Source organism: Halyomorpha halys, unplaced genomic scaffold, assembly GCF_000696795.3.
Source record: "Halyomorpha halys isolate HHAL.00 unplaced genomic scaffold, Hhal_1.1 Scaffold15.1, whole genome shotgun sequence".
In the NCBI taxonomy this organism is placed as follows: Eukaryota; Metazoa; Arthropoda; class Insecta; order Hemiptera; family Pentatomidae; genus Halyomorpha; species Halyomorpha halys.
The window spans coordinates 984140-1003265 of record NW_027108914.1 but is presented as its reverse complement, the minus strand read 5'-3'; the positions used below and the strand labels follow the sequence as shown (position 1 = coordinate 1003265).

At 27.9% G+C, this 19126-nt stretch overlaps 1 protein-coding gene across 1 annotated transcript; it reads left to right on the top strand.

The window, feature by feature from the left end:
• Positions 1-1880: 1880 nt before the first annotated feature.
• LOC106679852 (homeobox protein Hox-C5-like) lies at positions 1881-8254 on the top strand. Its single transcript, XM_014419228.1, has 2 exons — positions 1881-2522; positions 7009-8254. The coding sequence occupies exons 1-2, from the start codon at positions 2006-2008 to the stop codon at positions 7362-7364; spliced, it is 873 nt and encodes a 290-aa protein (XP_014274714.1). The 5' UTR covers positions 1881-2005; the 3' UTR covers positions 7365-8254.
• Positions 8255-19126: the final 10872 nt, after the last annotated feature.

The following is a 19126-nucleotide window of genomic DNA, read 5'->3' as shown; positions in this document are numbered from 1 at the left end:
ACTATAAGTCAAGAAGATAGATGAAGTAAAAAGGGTGTAATAACCTAGATGTTGATCGCCCTGAATAAAAATCTAATCTAATCTAATCTAAATAAAAATAAATATAAAAACAAGACGTTCAGAAATGCAACAAGGAATTTGAGAAACAACAGAATGAATAAGTGAAATATTTTTAAAGAGGGAAAATAATAGATAGGTATGAGACTTTTGCTTATTTTACGTCACAGATCAAATTCACCACTTTTTTTCTTTCACTAACAGAGGTAACGATATATAGGAAATATGGAATATACAAGGCGAAATATTGTAGTCGAACAAAATTTCAAATTATACGTTTTGAGGTATTATGAATCCAAAGTAACTAAGTTTCACAAAATGGTTTATTTTTTTCAAGAATTTTCTCAAAAATAACTCAAAAGATTTTTATGAAGATCGATAAATCAATGCACATTTTAGTTATGAAATAGGTCTTATTCTCATAGAAATAATTTAACATGGTATGAAAAAAAAAATGTAACTTTAATTTTGTCTACTCCATCCCACTCCCCACGTATCCTATTCCTAGTACGCTTACGACAGACTCATGCCATCATTGATGACACCGCCTTCAGAGGACCCGGCAACTTATCTTATAATGCTATAACTGGCAAACCAAGATCAATATTAGCCAGCATATATACATCCATTTTTATTGTATATATTTCATTTGTTTATGTTTATTTTTCTAGGAGGTCAGAAAAAAATTTTTTTTGTCCACTTGAAATAAATTATCACTTTAAATAACCCAAGGGATTAATCCAACATATTAAAGAATTTTATGGCTAACTAAAAGAGAAAAAAAAATCAGAGAACGCCCAATCTTTTTCCGATTGCATGTACACTGCTTCATTACCTTTTGTTAAAATATTGTATTCTTGGCAGGAACAAAACTGGTGTCCATTATTTTTTCCTCTAACAACTCAAAAATTTAAATTTTTATAGAAAGTGAAAGTTTTGTGATGCGCGAACCGCACCATTTTTTTTATTTTAAGGAAAGTGGTGAAAAACATTCTTTTCGCATTTTTAATATTTTCATGATTAATATATCGGCCAAGCTATCATGTAAATTACGAATTAAAAAATTATAAGTTCGACTGATTCACAATAAAGCACACTTTCAATTCGAAGCTAAATTCCAAACAAGTTTTTGATGAGAAACGAAATCCTAGGTTACAGTTAAAATAAGGAAGATATGTGAGTCATATTTGAATATATGTCTTTTGTTTTCACAAAGTGGATTATTTTTTTTAACTGTATCTGTTCATGTTCTTCGTTAAGACACCATGTGGCAAGAACTTGTGAAGGAATTATTATTTACCACTATATTAGTTAGAAATTGTTACAATTTCTAACAAATATAATAATGATATTTGTTGCAATTATTTTGTTAAAAAATCAATATTCAGTCATGATTTTATTTTTTAAATTAAATTATAAAGATTGTTAAAAGTAATAAATGGTAGATATAGCATTTATGAAAAGATATTAAATAGTTTTGTAGTAGACTTACAGGACTATCAAAATAAATTAACCCTACATTCCCCACAACGTTCCGCTCTGACGCAGTAAGATTTAATGAGACTTTAATAGCTTCAGTATTTTAATTTAATGTACTCGGAATTTCACCCTTTAGTCACAGCGGTCCTGCAAAATAGATCACTTTAAAAGGCGGTATATTCTAACAAAAATAGTGTAAAATATCCAGTAATGAACCTTGTCATTGGTTCATAAGAGAGAGGGGGTGAAGCAAGGCAAAGGGACATGGTCGGGACAATAGTGCGAGGTTCCCAGATGGGGGACGGTCGGTGGGGGGTGGGGGGATAGAGACATTTTCCAAACCAGTCATTCAAACCATTTCCCTCCTTACTCTTCTTGAGTAACTATCGGCAGATTCGATCCGATCGATTTTTTTGCCGGTTTACTTTAGGTGTTTTTTTTTAAAACGGTAGTGTTTTCGATTGATGACATGAACACGTATCTGAACAATCAGATATCTGACGATCACTATTGGAACGATTACAATTACGGGCAATATAATTACAACTACAACTATGGAAGCTACAACTATGGAAGCTACAACTATGGAAGCTACAACTATGGAAACTACAACTATGGAAGCTACAACAACAGACCGGAAGGTTACCCACAGCAGCCGGAGTCTTTGCTCCAGCGAGCTCTTACGGAGGCCGCGCCAATCAAGGAGGAAGACGTCAACGGTAGTTCCTCTAGTACCCAAGCTACGTTACAGTGCTTCGGGGTGGAAGAAGGTACTCCGCAGCAGTTCAAACAGTGCCTGGATCAGCAAGCGAAGGCTGTGTTTCATCAGCCTCCAGCGGAGAACAATAATAACTTCAGCCTCGGGATGACAATGGACGTTCCAGGACAGATGGCGAAGATGGCTGCACAAGGACAACCGGAGGCACAACCGGAGGCACAGACGGAGGCACAGCCGGAGACCATATACCCCTGGATGATATCTTCAGGTATAATAAGATATTCCATGTAAATTAAATACTTATATTATTAATTTATAATTTAATTCTGATAGTAATAACTAAATGCATTTCTATTAATTAATAAGAACTTAAATTATTACCTATTTATTTCACTTATACTTATAATACAGAATCATAATAATATTTGAATACTGTAGAACATATCATTTACTCTTAGTTTTTAATAATACTGCTAGAGATAATGAACGTATGAGGTCTGAATGTGTTTATAATAGGCATGTCAAGGATTGGTACTTACCAGTGTTGGGAAAAATCTAAGTTCAATTAAAATTACATTTACTCCCATTACAGTAATAGCATCACTAGGAAATGAAATTAAAATTTTTCAACTACTCGATGAACCACTGTAATTACAACAGTGGTCTGAAATCACAATTACCAGTTTTATCACAATTACGAAATTAATCGCAATTACATTGGACGGTAATTAGTAATTGTAATGATATTTTGTCCAACACTGGTACTTACTATTAATTTGATATTTTAAAACATTTTTTTCGGGGGATCCCTAAACAAGATTCTTTTCAGTCTTGGGGCACGGATATTACCCTAATTTTTAATTGATATGGAGCATACCTTGTCCGTTTGTCCAATTCTTTAAAATTTTTATTTGTAACAGAAGTAAATGATAAAACGTGTTCATATATTTAGATATGAAATCAATGGATTTTATAGTATTGTTTCCAGTATTGTAAAATTTTAATATTTATGCAATATTACTCCTGAGACAACAAATGGACTCCACACAGATTCATGGGAATAAAATAGTTACAGTACGATATCGAAAAACGAAACCAGGTCTATGAAGAATGCTGACTCACTGACACGCTTAGAAACTGATTCATTAGGCCAAATTAGGTGATAGGTCATTAAAACTTGCACACTTCACTAATATATCCAAAAATGTTTTTTTATTATATTAATTTACTCAGGAATTGATTAACATATATTCTACTAACAGTATTTATTAAAAAATTATCATACTTAAAATTTAACAAATACGGTTGTTCAAGACAGCAGATCATATATTTATTTTCGGTAATCATTCTCTGATTCTCGTCAAACCGAGACAGGATTTTTTTTTCGTCAAGATAAAGTCAAAAAGATTTCCACAAAAGTATACTGAACTCTTTGCAACGAATCTTGGAAGGTTCTTTTGTTGTCGGATAGTCAACCATTGCGTGACCTTAGGTTGTATTCCATTCCAAGCAAACGTCTGAAGACCCAATGTCTACCTGTCATGCAGCAACGTGTCGATAGGGGGGCGCTCGGACCCTCTAGAACACGAGTCTAGAAGCAAAATCGACAGTTATTTCTTCTAATTACTATGTATAATTACTAGTCAAAATTTATGAGTCTGCCAAGTATTAGTAGGGGGAATAAAAAATGGTGGCTGTTTCAAATCGTTAAAAAATAAATTTCATTCGGAGCTCTGTATCATTAAAACTACCAACAACACTAGAAAACCCAAGATAACGTCATTTAAAGTAGAATAAATTTGTTAAAATGTGAGCCCTAATGGAGCTATTTAAGTTTAATAGTTCTGGAGATATAGCTTTTTAAAAAGCAACATTTCATAAGAATTCTGTACAAAATGTATCTGCCGTATGATCTTTCAGGATCAGTAGTTGGTGAATTTATTTTGAGAAATCTATATCTCAAAAACTACAGATGTCTATAAACATTCAAATTAAAAGGCCGAACTTTTGGTCAAGAATGTTAATGTTTTAATTAATGTTGCGAATTCTTATTCAACGGTTTTTTGATGCGCGGAAAACTAAAATCCACTTTATTTTTCCATAAAACAATATTTTATCCTACTTATCTAAGCCAGTCGGTATAAGTTATTTTTTAATGTGTACATTACTTTAAAAAAAAAATTAAATCTGTACCACTACAACCCAAGAAGAGTTTAAGAAAATACTTACTAGACCAACGGTTGTGCAAGGAGTTGATTGGCCAGAATCACGTTCGACCACCACATTTTCATCCAATTAAGGGTACCCACTTAATGAGGCTAGGTGGACCAGAACGGTACCTCCCCACAGGGGACTCTACACCCGGGTCCTTAGAGTTAGTAGCACAGTGCCTTAGCACTGAGCTACCCTCTACTTTGACATCTGTATAACTTGGTCATTTTCTCTACTTTGACATCTATATAACTTGGTCATTTTCTCTACTTTGACATCTATATAACTTGGTCATTTTCTCTACTTTGACATCTATATATCTTGATCATTTTCTCTACTTTGACATCTATATAACTTGGTCATTTTTCCAATTATAATGTTAACTATGCAATGCCTGCAATCCTCTGAAATATTCCTAAACGTTTCAAACGACTCTCATTACATTGATTATGATAATGTGTGAAACAAGAAATACTAGAGCTGCATAAACTAACAGGTAGACTATTTCTATTATGTTTTACGTCAATCTCATTTGTATGAGAACTTCTTAAACGAAGGCATTAATTAATAAATAAAATGATGCGTAAATCATAGCGACGAGGTAAAGTTTCAGTCAACCGATGACATCATCGTGACGTGCCAGCTCCTTGCACCGCCGTAGGCGCAATGGTTTGTTATTTCCATTTTTTTGTTCCTTAGATATCATTAGTCTCCGTTGGCAGCACAATGGATCGGCATTAATAGATGCTGATGTTCAACTGCCACTTTGCTCTCGAAAGTTGTCCATCACTGACGAACTTCGTAATGCGCTTCGTGGCTAAAGTAGAACAGGGATCATGGTTCAATAATACTTTTTATATTATTAGAATTGGCTAACATTTTTTTTCCTATTCGTTATTCTTTATGATGAAAATATTATTTATTAATATTATTTGTTGTATTTATTCATCAGTTTTTATCATTTGCTTATTATTTTTCTTAGTGATTTGTCATGAGGCGTGATTAAGTGTATTTATACATTATTCTATTAATTGAAATTTTAAAAAATGTTATAATGACAGAAGGGATAGTTCTGGATTTCCTGATTATTTTTAGCTCAATATATTTATATTATTTTAATCTTTGTATGCATGTGTTCGAGCATTTCTTAAACAAAACATTAATAGGTTTTAAAAAGGAGCTATAATTTATATAATTGAAATAATGATAAAAAGAAAGAAATATTTTTAACCCTTTATCGATCTTTAAGATAAAGGGGTAAAAATATGTAAGAGAAGAAATAAACAATAACAAGGAAAAATAAATCATGTATAACTTTAGTACATAATGCAGACATTTTTATAATGTAACAATATAAAAATAATTGTGCTGTTAACTATTTATATTAATAGGAATAAAATAATATATTTGCTTCACTAGTCATAAGTATGCTGTGTATGGTGCAACCCAATGTTGTTGGGCAGCACATTTTTTGTTAAAGTGCTTTTCTCTCAGTACATACTCTGTTTGCCAAAACATTAATACTCTATAAAAATATGTTTCCTTTGTTATTTTTTACGTCTTCAGTTGTTACAGACACTGTACCATAAAACGTGTGAACACTTTTTCACGTAGAAGTTGTTGAAAAATTCTTCTTTTTTTTCTTTACACCAAATATCTACGATCATTCCCACAGACATGCATACATTTAATATTTATTATTTAGTTAGTACTAAAATTATCTACACATACGTGACAATTAACAGCTATATATAAACACCTTGACAAAGCATCTTAACCTTATAAATAATTAATAAACTTTTTTTTTCATACCTCCTAAATTTGTATTTACAATATATACAAGACTTACATATAAAAACCTAAATCTGAATATAAACAAGCCATTCGCCCGTTCCTTTGTCACATGGACACATTATAAGGGAGTGGGGAGAGTCGGTTGAAGCCCTTGCCTTACAATATATAATATTCGTCCTGGAGCCGCTGCCCTGTAGGCACAAGATCGGGGAGGGACCGCTCCATTAGGGTAAAACATATTATATTATATATAGTATATAATAATAATATATAACAAAATAAATAAGGTTATAAGGTGCATAATCTACCCCTAAATAGGAACCAGAAGAGTCTAGAACCAATATCTCACCCTCATTATTGGTATTAGAGCTTATATTGTAAGTAAATTAGTAAACACTGATTTATGAATACAATGGAAAAATAAACATAATACTAATAAACATATTAATCGGTTCATATTTTAAAGATACGTCTTATATATTTAATTTATTTAGATTCTTAAGGTGTAACTGATTTAAAGCCAAACTAAGTCTTAGGCTCAATAATTGCTATAAATTAATGGTTGTAATAAATACTTTTAATTTATAAGAAACCAGTTTCCCAATATCAAAATAAGTTCAAGAAGTTGAAGTAAGACTCTATCTACATAAGCCTTAAACATTCCTTTCAGTTAATGATTGCTGTGTTTATAATAAATTTCATTTTTAATGCTTGTAATAAATTTATAGATTGTTATATTATAATTTCAGACGCTAATAGGCCCGGAGGAACCAAACGTACACGACAGACATATTCCAGATACCAGACACTAGAGCTTGAAAAGGAGTTTCACTACAACAAATATCTCTCGAGGAAGCGAAGAATAGAGATATCCAACGAACTCCGCCTGACGGAGAGGCAGATAAAGATCTGGTTCCAAAATCGGAGGATGAAGTTGAAGAAGGAGATCGGAAGGACTCTGGGAGAGCCGTCCCAGATGGTCTCAAGTACGACAACAAATCAAAACATAATCTATAACAATTTGGCGGAGGTCGTAGTCTCTCCACAGATAGAAATTCCCATCGATCAGAGGATGTCAGGATGTGTGTCACCACAAAGTTTTTAGGTTATGTCCCTCAATTAGTTATAATAAAATCAAGTTTATGGTGTTATTAAAGGTAACATAAATGTCATGCTGTGCATTTGCATAATATCAGCCACATTGGACAAACAACACTATACAAGTAACATCCCACAAAGTTTTACTACAGAGCTCAACAAAACTGACTTGATTTAACAATTTTTTCTCTCTTTAGTCTTGACATACAAACATGATGATTAATAGTATTTTTTTAATATAAAAATTGCTAACTGTAGTTTTCTTTTTCTTTATTTTTGTCAATCAAAGATTTATAATACTGGTAATCATACATCTTGAAAAACAATAATTTATATATTAAATTGTGAAAAAAAAGATTAAAATAAATGTTAGTAAAATCGATTGCTTGATGTTCGAAATAAAAAACCGACCTCCTATGTATTTTTTTGTTTATCATTATTTTCTATAGCTATTCAGTTGTAACATAATAGTTTATTCAGTTGCTCGGTTCGGAATGTGCAATATATATACATTTTGGGCGTTACATGACACAGAACAGTTAGTTGATCTTAAATTTCCCCTCCCCCCCACAAAAAAAAAAGACTATAAGTTGACAAAATATACGTAAGTACATGTATACATTTTTTAGAAGACAAATATGGCTACAAAATCATATTCTAGTCATTTGTTTTTATAGTCAATTAGATTTTATAAGATTGTATTAACAGCATGATGGTATGTGTATATACCTAACTCTTAACTGTAGGATTCTTTGAGTGTTGAACATTACTTATTTTCATTCAATCATTTTTTTTTTCTAATTGAGATTGCAACTACTTGAGTACTTAAGTAAAAAAAAATTAATTACTTTTTTCTAATGATGGCTGTCAATAAAATCAACACCTTTTGCAAGCATTCACGAATGGCTATTCGATTCTATTATAACTTTATAGGTTGTAAGTTAGTTGTAAGTTGTTAGTTGTAAGTTAACGCTTTAGTTGTAAGTTAACACTTTAGTTGTAAGGAAACACTTTCATGTACTAGTGTTTGATTAAAATTTGTCCCAAGGGGACTAAATCAAAATTTAAAAATAAAACTTAATTAGAAATGTATGTATCAATTCTAATTAATTTTGAAATAAATCAGTAAACTTCAATAAACTGTTAAACAATTTTATTCTTAAATTTTAATTGAATTAACTTTGTTCTATTGCTGCATTCATAATACTGACTTATTTATGGATACTAATAAAAAGGTATTTTAATATTTCTATATTTACTATTATTGGTTCATTTTTCGTTTATTGAAAAACAAAATTGTTAAAACATTATATTGATAAATATCTTTAAAATATAATATAAGTTATATCAACCTTGTAAGGCTTTTTATACCAGGCCGATTGGTATAAAAATAAAATAAAAAACTATAAACTTTGATGCGATAAGAAAGATCTAACTTAAAAATTAGATAATTAAATTGAATTCATGCAGCTTGTGCTAAACTACATATGATAATTTGTTTTTTACTAAAGTAAGGTTACCCATTTTCAGCAAACAACCTATGATTATTTGTATAACTCAATTATACTTAAAACAAGAAAATAACTTCGTAAATAAAAATAAAAAATAAGTCTGTGAAGCTATAAACGAAAGCAATAAACAGCTTTACAAATTAAACCCACAAGAACAAGTTGTCTGAATTAAATTAAGTTTATGAATTTTTTAAAATTTAATTTTGATATACTTATATTTTTTTTAAAGAGAGGCGGAATACTAATATAATACACCTACATCTTAATATAAAAAATATTTTCTCACAATTAGTTTGATCAATATATATTTGGTTTTAGTTTTGTGTTTTTCAAATAATGTTAATACTTGGTACGTGTCATGTTTGTTTGTTTGTTTGTTTGTACGTGTCATGTTTTTTTTTTGACCTATATTTAATAGATCAATAGTAAGAAATTAATTTGGTAAATATTATTATTCTTTTCTTAGGTTAATTTTTATTAATATATTCTTGTTTGAGAGTGGTTTAGTTTATTTAAAACAAATTTGATCCTTTTTTTCTCAACTTTTCTCTCAACAAATTGATTCCTACTTACATAACTTTTTCTATATAATTCTTTCTTAAATGTAAAACTTTTACAATCCACTTCTCTTCTTTCTTTCATTTACATTTGCAGCCTTAAAACAGAACGTTAAAGTTGAGAAAAAAAGAATAATTTATTTAAAAACAAATTTGATAAATTCTTCTTTTATTAAAATAGCATTTATTATTAAGGTTATTTGGCTATAAAAATTTCAACAGATCCATCAGACACTTAATTTTTCAAAAATTAACATTCAAACTCGAATAATTAATAAACCCTTAGTTCAGAAAAAAAATAAAAAGAATATTTTTTTATAACGAAGTACTCATTAAAAGTAAAACTATAATGTATCATTTAAAAATTAAAACATCTAAAAAAAAATAAATATATTTTCATATTTTTATTTTCTTCCGTCATCTTATAATAATCATAAATAAATTGATGATAATTCGAAGGTGAGATTTCGAGAAAAACACATTCCCTATATCACACTAACTCGTCCATAACATATCCTTATATTTAAATTTACTGTGATAAATATAGTTATAAAATATGTTATACTTAAATAGGATAAATTTTATTAATTAATACATTTTACATAAGTGCCATGATTATAAATGTTTCAGAATGTGTAAAAAAGAAATTATACTTATTTTTTATAGAAATAAATACTAATTTTGTAAAATGAGTGTTCTCTAGTTATTGTTGCTTATTAAGAGAGCTCTAATCAAAATGTAAATAGATAGGGTGAATACATAAATTATTATTGAAATTTTTTCTTATTATCTTCTATATTTTACTTTTTATCTTTTATTTATCTTCTATATTCTACTTCTATCTTCTTCTTTCTATATTCTTATTATTATTATTTATTAGATTTATTTGTATATGCTGTGAATTAGTGTAAAATGAAACTATTATCCTATTGTTACTATTGTTCCTATCTATTCACATTTAAAAAAGGTTTTAAATGATATGATATTTATTTAAATTGTTTTGTTGTTCGTGTTTTTAAGAGAGTACAAATAAAATTATATTCTTGGATAATTGTTTGTTTTTGTTTCCTTCACCACCTTCCAGTAACGTCAAGTGACGACCTGAAGAAGTCATTTGTCAACAACTTTGAGCAGGTAAAACCCTTTTACAAGAATATGAAATGTTTTGACACCTCACTAAAAGCTTTGTGAAAACAACTCTACCTGAGGTTCAGGTATTCCTCCTGTTACTTTTGTTTAATAATATTTATATGCAACTAAGATTTTGCATTTTTGCCAGCTTTCAAACGCTTAATAATATTAGCTTCAAATGCTAGTAATATTCTTGTTATTAAATCAAATTTATTTAAAAAATAAAATATAATGAAAAAATAAATATTAACTATATGGAAAAATTACTGACGTAACACATATGTATACATACCTACGTAAGTCTATGTATGTTTCACTGCCTACTTGGACTAGGTATTGCATTTATTTAAAGTTTTAGCAAAAACTCAAAAAAGTAAGTGGATATAAATGAAAAAAAAAAAATTTAGTGGATGTCTAAATATTTTATATATTTTGCTATTTCAATTTTTCTTCTCTTGATAAGGATTTTCGGAATGCCAAATTAATCAAAATCCCCAAAGAAAAATTACCTTATCCATCTTTTTTATTGGATCTTTACCTTTTATTTAGAAAACGTTATCTTCCTCCTAGTAGTACACTTTTGTATAAAATGTTAATCAAATGACATTCAGTTATTATTTTGGTTTTAAAATATTTTTGATATCCAAATGAATGATACTTCATACCACAGTAGAAATAGTAGGGAAGAGGATTAAGCATTACTTAACAAAATAAAACAATTTATGAAAAGTTAGACCAAAGTAAATAAAATACTAATAATTTGTGAAAAACTAAACTAAATTAATACAAAAATAAGCATTTACTGATTATCTGTCGTTCAAGGTCATGACAACAACGACATTCCTAAAAAAAAATTTCACAACCACTGCAGTTAATATTCTATGGGTATCTTTAAACTAATACTAATGAGAAAATGAGATTTGATATTAATATGGGAATCAATACAGGCCCAATATTTCCTCTTTTTAGAAATCAAATTCAAAATTTCATTGTATTACATTTTTTTTTTTTTATAACTGAAGGTTTGTAAGAAAATATCAGCTTCCAGAGAAAAAGAAGTTAACTAACTCCAGCTTTGTTCCAAAACAGTTCTGTCACAGACCTGAGGTTAGTTGGATCACAATGTAGAAAACACTGTAATAGACAGTTGGCATGACTATGCGAACAATAAAGTTGCGAAACTTCATCTAAATAATGTTGTATTTTTGACTGATTCTCAAAAAAAAAATAATTATTAAAAAAATTTATATATAAAATTTAAACTGGAAAATGCAACTGAGAATTCTTACAAAAATTCTCTTCAGGATTTTGGAGCTACATAAAAAAAAAAAAAACTAACAACAAAAAAAACGCCGGTCCCTGCAGCAAGAAAGGTAAAGAGGACACAATAGTACCTTCGGTCTACTTTCCAAAAGCATCCCTTAATAGGGGTACAATTTATGACTGTACCTAGCGACTTTCTCCAAGAGGTGGGGCAGAGGTGCAATTCAGAACCACCCCTAACGTAGCCAAGGAAGCTTCAGGTTTGGTAAGCTCACTATTTCTATACCACTTTAAATAATTTAATAGATTATTAGCCGTGTTTTTACCGAATTGGCGGTCGAGAAATGTACAAAAATAACAAACAAACTATTTATTAATAAGCAACGTTTCAACCCACTTTGGAGGGCTGAGTCCAATTTATTTTATAATACGGAATATGTATAAATTTCAGCCGAACTATTTCAGGTGAAACTTCACTTATTAATAAATAGTTCGTAGTTTGTAAGCTATTTATTTTTTTATTCTTGAAAATTTAAAATACTTAATTATTCTTCAAGTAAACAAAACAAACATTTTATCGTGGATAAAGTTCGTTCTAGTTTTTTCTCTAAAATATTCATAATTTCACGTTAGACTGAATATTAATATTGAGAAAAAATCATTTTAGTATTTTAATTTAACAGACATTAAAACAATTATCGAAAATAATATATTCTTTTTGTGAAGAAGTGACGCTGTTTAATAACTTGATGTAGGTCCATCCGCCCTCATTTGTGATTTTATGGGTAGTGCCATTAACAGAACTACGACTCTATAATAATAACTGAGTAACTACTTCATTGAGAAGTACTCTTAAGATGAAAAAAACTGAAATAAATTAACAAAGTTTAACACAGATATGTATTTACATTTGTAAGGGAACAGTATTTTTGCGGACTTTTGTTAAAAACTTGACTTTCCCCTCCACCATGGTTAGAATAGAGTGGTAATTATAAGGTGGTAATACGGGTTTGCCTCCCTGGAAGTGTGTGTGTTTGAATGCAAAAATTGACATTTTTATTATCATAGGAAACAAGTATATCCCAACTATGAGCTATAGTGGAAACCGAGTTAGAAAGACCCTATATTTTTTGTTAAAGCCATGTTAATCCACATACATAATATTAAGCGTATCACAATTTACAAGTAATCGATGCATGAACAAAATGTTAACATTTAGTTTTTATTAATAACTGACCTACATAATGTAAAGAAAAAGTTTTAGGTCATTCATTTTTAAAAAAGATTACAAGCATATTCATATTTTCGAACACATACGGACACACACAAAAACACACACCTCCAGTCAGATCCGTAGAGGTTGCCACCCTATCCTAACCATAGTATATTCTATGGTAATGTATATTCATGAAATATGCATTATAAGTTCATATGCAACATATGTATATTCACTGAGGTTAATACTTATCAATAGATATTTATAAAACAAATTGAGGTAACACTTTCATTTAATTGTTTTTCAATAATATTTGTCCCAAGGGGACTAAATCAAAATTTTAAAAGAAAAATTAATTAGAAATGTATGTATCAATTCTAATTAATTTTGAAATAAATCAGTAAATTTCACGGTAATCAAGAGAAAAAAATATATAAAAAGTTTATTCTTCCTATCTCACTGTTAAACAATTTTATTTTTAAATTTTAATTGAATTAACTTTGTTCTATTGCTGCATTCATAATACTGACTTATATATGGATACTAATAAAAAGGTATTTTAATATTTCTATATTTAGTATTATTAGTTCGTTTTTGGTTTATTGAAAAACAAAATTGTTAAAAGATTATATTGATAAACATCTTTAAAATTTCGTATCATATATTTTTATTTTATTCTCACCCCAGTAAATGTATTTTTATATTTATTAATTTTGTTTACTGTTTATATCAAAATAATTAGCAGAATTTTGTTAATTATTAAACCAATTTTATTTATTATCAAACATACAATTGTTTTAAAATAAAAATTAAATATAATATAAATTAATTAATTAAAAACAAATGTTAAACGATTTAATGGTCATCTTTATTTTATTTCATTCTCACTGTAGTTGTCATGGATTTAAATAAACAGGCACATTAAAAGTTGTGTTAATTGTGATCCAATTATTTTGGAAATAATAAGAGCATTGATACTTTATTATAATTTTATAATAAAATATCGTATCAATAAAATAACAATTATCATATCAATATTTATTTTTAAAAACATAATTTTTTTAATTAGGTACTAATATAAAAGTAACATACAACCTATTTTTATTTTCCATAGATTATGCTGGTCCATTAAAGTATACATATAAATGATAATATAATTTCAAAATAAAGAAGATATCATTTTATAAACAGATTCCATGAGAGATGGAAGGCCATAGAGGACTGAACATCTGCTGGGGGTGAATCAGCTGTCTACTGAGGGGTAGTTTGCAATATGGCGACCTCCAGGGCGCGCGCATCATGGAAGTCCAGCTTTGTCTATTCAAGTTTTAAGGGAAATAAGGTGAGATAATTGTTTAATTTAGGAATACGTTGAACCGGATTGAGTGTACGTAGATGAATTTTGTGTAAACAACCATTAAATGTAATAGAAATTTAAAGAAAATCATTCTATTAGTGGATTGTTTTGATGAGAGGAAGGTAACATGGCTGTCCGTCTCAACAACAAACTTCAACGTATATCTTACTCCTATGAGAATTATTTTAAAATTATTGATAATGCAGTTATATTTTTAAACTTATAATATATTTTTTCTAAACATATGAGAAGTGAATCGTAAAATATTTATTCATAATATAATTATCTCGATATTAAATTTAAAACGATATCATGAACTTATTATACCTAACCATGAAATGCGACAAATTCATACATATAAAATATGAAAGACTTTAACCGGAAAATCAATATTTATATGACTTTATTCAACGTACTTAGATACAATTAAAGATAAAATGTGATAAAAATATGTAACTAATATTAGTGAAAAAGGTTAGTCATTAACCATCACTAAGTTTATTAAATGAAATTTAATATTATGGTGGTGTAATTTTAAAAATACAAATACCCAAAAAAGTTTCAAAATGAATTAAATTTCAATTGTTATTTGATTTAGTCCATACAATTTTTTTTAAATTTATTTATATAGTTTATTTCGTTTTTATAACCCTAGACTTAAACTGTGTGGATATCGAAGGGAATTAACGTTGACTACTGATTAGCAAAATCCTAATTAAAAATATATGCAGGAAATCAAAATATATAAAAATAATGCACAAAAAAAAAACAATAAAGTTTAGATCGTATATATAAATGACAGAAACTATTATGAAACGTAAAATATTTATATTTTATAGTAAAAAAAAAATTAATAACGTTGTGATGACATATCATAATCCAAAGTTATTATTTATTTGATTAACATGTATTTTATTTTTTTGAAAAAATCATATGTATATTTATACGTTATATATTAAGTGTAAAAAACAATAAAAATAAAATGTAAATGCTATATAAAAAAAGTAAATAAATATAAATATGAAAACAAAAAGCTCAATTGATACCTAACTACACAGTCGTAGAAAATATGAAATGTTTAGGCCCCACATTTCATATTTTGATATTTATAGTATTTAAAATACACAAAATTAAAATTCATAATTGGTTAGGTAAAATATTTATTATTTTACCCAATGGTGGTGTTGATCTAAGAAGATAATTAAGGAATAAAGCATGTGCCAATATGATTCCTTAAGTTCTGTAAGTTCGGCTTTCTATGATAAATTTTATGAGTCAAATAAATTCAATTATTATTATTTTTTTTTGTTTAAGAAATTCCGCAGGATGATTCATGGAACTGTACAAAAAAAAGTGGGGAGTAGGAGGGTGTAATTGTTGAGCTATACTGAAGCGTGATCCACTGGTTTTCGAAATCAATAAACTATAAAGTTTATAGTCCTTTAGTGTTAGTTAAAAAATTCTGAGATTAACTAAAATTACATAAAAATTTTATAGTATTATATAGTTATTAGTGGGACAAATACAAATGTTGTTGAATAATTAACTACAATCTGGAATAGTGAGTTTAATAATTAATGATGTAATAGTAATGAAAACGGCCATTTAATTTTACAAATATACTGCTTAATTAAGTAATAACAGGTATTAAAATATAAAATAATTGTTGTATTCCAATAATAAAAAAATAGTATAGTATAAAATTAAAAGAACTTTAGTATTTATTTATTTTTAGTTATCTATATTAACACATATTAGAACAAGCTTTGTTTTTTGTTTTGTTTTTGTATTCAATTAATCTATGTTTCATATTTTAAGTAAATCTCCATTGCTAGATATTTTCAAATTTAAATTAGATAAATTAATTTTATAAAACATGTAGATAACTTCTTTATAGATATTTAGAGAGTAATTATAGATCACATGTCAGGAATTAAAGGGTATGAAGTTTTAAATTAAAGGGGGTTGGTATGTTAAGTTGGCAACATATGAAGTATTAAGATCTTTATGAATAATTTTAATTCTAAAACGTGGGAATTTTATAATAAAACGAAATGTAAGTCTATTTATTTTTCAGTCATCTATAAGCATTAAAACGGAAATAAAAGTTTAATATCAATTTCTAATTATTGTATATTTTTATTCTGCTATTATATGTATAATCTGTATGAGGGTTCTATGATCTTGGAACGAATATTAACATTAAAATATACATTTTGCGTATTGCCCAATAATAATAATTATTATTAATTAAATTAGAACAAGTTAGATATATGACATTCATTTAAACTTGAATTTAGAAATCTTATTTAGAAAATCGTTTTATACACTTAAATGTTGTGATATAGACACACATAAAAATTAATGAGAAAATAATCAATACCTGATTTAATAATCGTTACATTCCAAGATAGATAATACCTATAATATTCAAATATTATAGCTATTAATATTAGATTTATCAATCTTTAAAAATATAATAATATGAAAAAAAAATTAATTAAGGAATAATACCCACTTTTATTATTGAAGGTTTCATAGAACGGATTATAAATATTATTGGTATTAGTTTATAATATAATATTTTCATTATTTGTTTGAGTGGTTATCTTTAATTAAAACACAATTTTTTTATCATTTAGCCATTATAAAAAAAAACCTAAAACTTTCATAAATTCACTTACTACTTAGCAGTAATGTTTCTTCAAACATACCTTTTAATTAATTAGTTAAAATTAGTTTTTTCCATGCTAATCCCCCAAGTCAATAATCTTTAAACCAAAAATTTTTATCAAAATTAATATCACAACAGTTCCTTTTAAACTTTTCTAAAATAACTATCTACTTATTTATATATATTTTTATTGTATCAATATTAATCATATAGCAATTTTCTTCTATTATAAAAATTTACACCCATTAAAATTATTATAAATAAATAACCAATTCCAGTTTCAATTACCGTTATATAGGTGTAATCTATATTCCGAGACAAATAATACATATAATATTCAAATATTATAAACTTAATTTGTGTAAAATATTAAATTTATCTACCGTTATATATAAAAATTAATTTTAATTAAGGAACATTAACTACTTTTATTATTAAAGGGTTAATAGAACAGGTTAGAAATATAATTGGTATTGATATTATGAATAAGTTATTGTAGACCAATATAAATTTATTCTTTTAAGTTAATCCATCCTTAAATTTTAGTAACTAAAGAAAATTAATATTTTTTAATAACATTAATATCCATTAAGTTTCCAATGTAAATATTTAGATATTATAAAAATTATCATTTAAACTACCTTATTTATTTTTTAAAAATTAAACGGTTTCTGGGTATGTTATGACAAATATTTATTAAAACTTTTTCAAATAGGAAAGAGAAGGAGAAGCAGGAAAAATTCGACCCCTCGGATAGGAATGACTAAAAATAATGCCCAGTAGGTGATTCCTAATGCCTCCGCATTAGGCCCCCTGTTCATTTTAATACCCTGCATTAACTATACCAATAATAAATTATAGCTTGTCTCATAAAAGATCAGAACATTTAACGAGATTTATGTCTTTATTTGTAAGGCTTCTGGGACATCTGACTCGTCGTACGGTTCAACCTTGCTCAATGAAAGCGGTTTATTAATCAAAGAACTCTAAAGTGTAGCGGACCGAATATATTTCCAAACTTCTTTTTTTTTTTTTTTTTTTTTTTTCTTCAGTGCCGGATGACAAATCCCAGTCTATATTTAATCCAGATTAAGTAAACCATAGACATTAATCAATGTAGACCTGATTTTTTCTCTTAGAATTTTTCAAATTTACATTTATTCAAATTCTTATTTTAAATGTAGGTGATACTGTCAAATTTAGTAGTTAAGCGCCAGTTTTAACTTTTAAAAAAATCTAATCTTTCGATAAATTGAAAGTATCAATCTGATAGGTGCACTATACTACGTTTTTTAGTAGACCATGTTCTATACTGGTCCCCAACATTGTTCTATTTTTGAGCCAAATCGAAGTAACCGTTTTTACATAACTATTATTATTTTTATTTATTTATTTTTTAATAATTATGCGTGTAAGGTTAGTAATAAGGAGCTTAGTAACGAGCAGATCCCTAAAATGTTAATAAACATTGAATCGACGGGTAAACGTCCGAGGGGTAGACCGAAACGTAGATCGGAGAATTGCATTAAATTAATTTAGTAGGTTTGGGTTTGAAGTGGCCTCACAGGAAAGATGTGTGTAGAGAACGATTTAAGGCATCGGTATCGAACCTTCGGGTTCGCTAAGCATTTATTATTATTGTTATTGTTATAATTTATCTTTCATATTAATAATTGTTCAATAATTATAGACGAGATTATATCTCCCTATCATCAACTGTTATAATAAAACTAACTAACAGTTATAACAAACATGTAAGGCCCGCCACGCAGATCTAGATATAAAGAAGACAAACCGTTCTCGAAATATACGCTTTCACTTGCATAAGGGAAGTGGATGGAAATTTGATGATATTATTGGGAACATGGAATTCAAAGAAATCCACAGTACCTGAAAATGTCATCAAAATCGGAATAAGGGTTCGATCGATTATGCCCGAAAAGAAATTTGGCTATACCAAATTTATTTATGAAACGAGATTGAAAATTTTTTATTCTGAGGTACAACATTTTGTTTTCAATTACTGCATGAATAAAATACTTCTCTTATAAATTGGACTA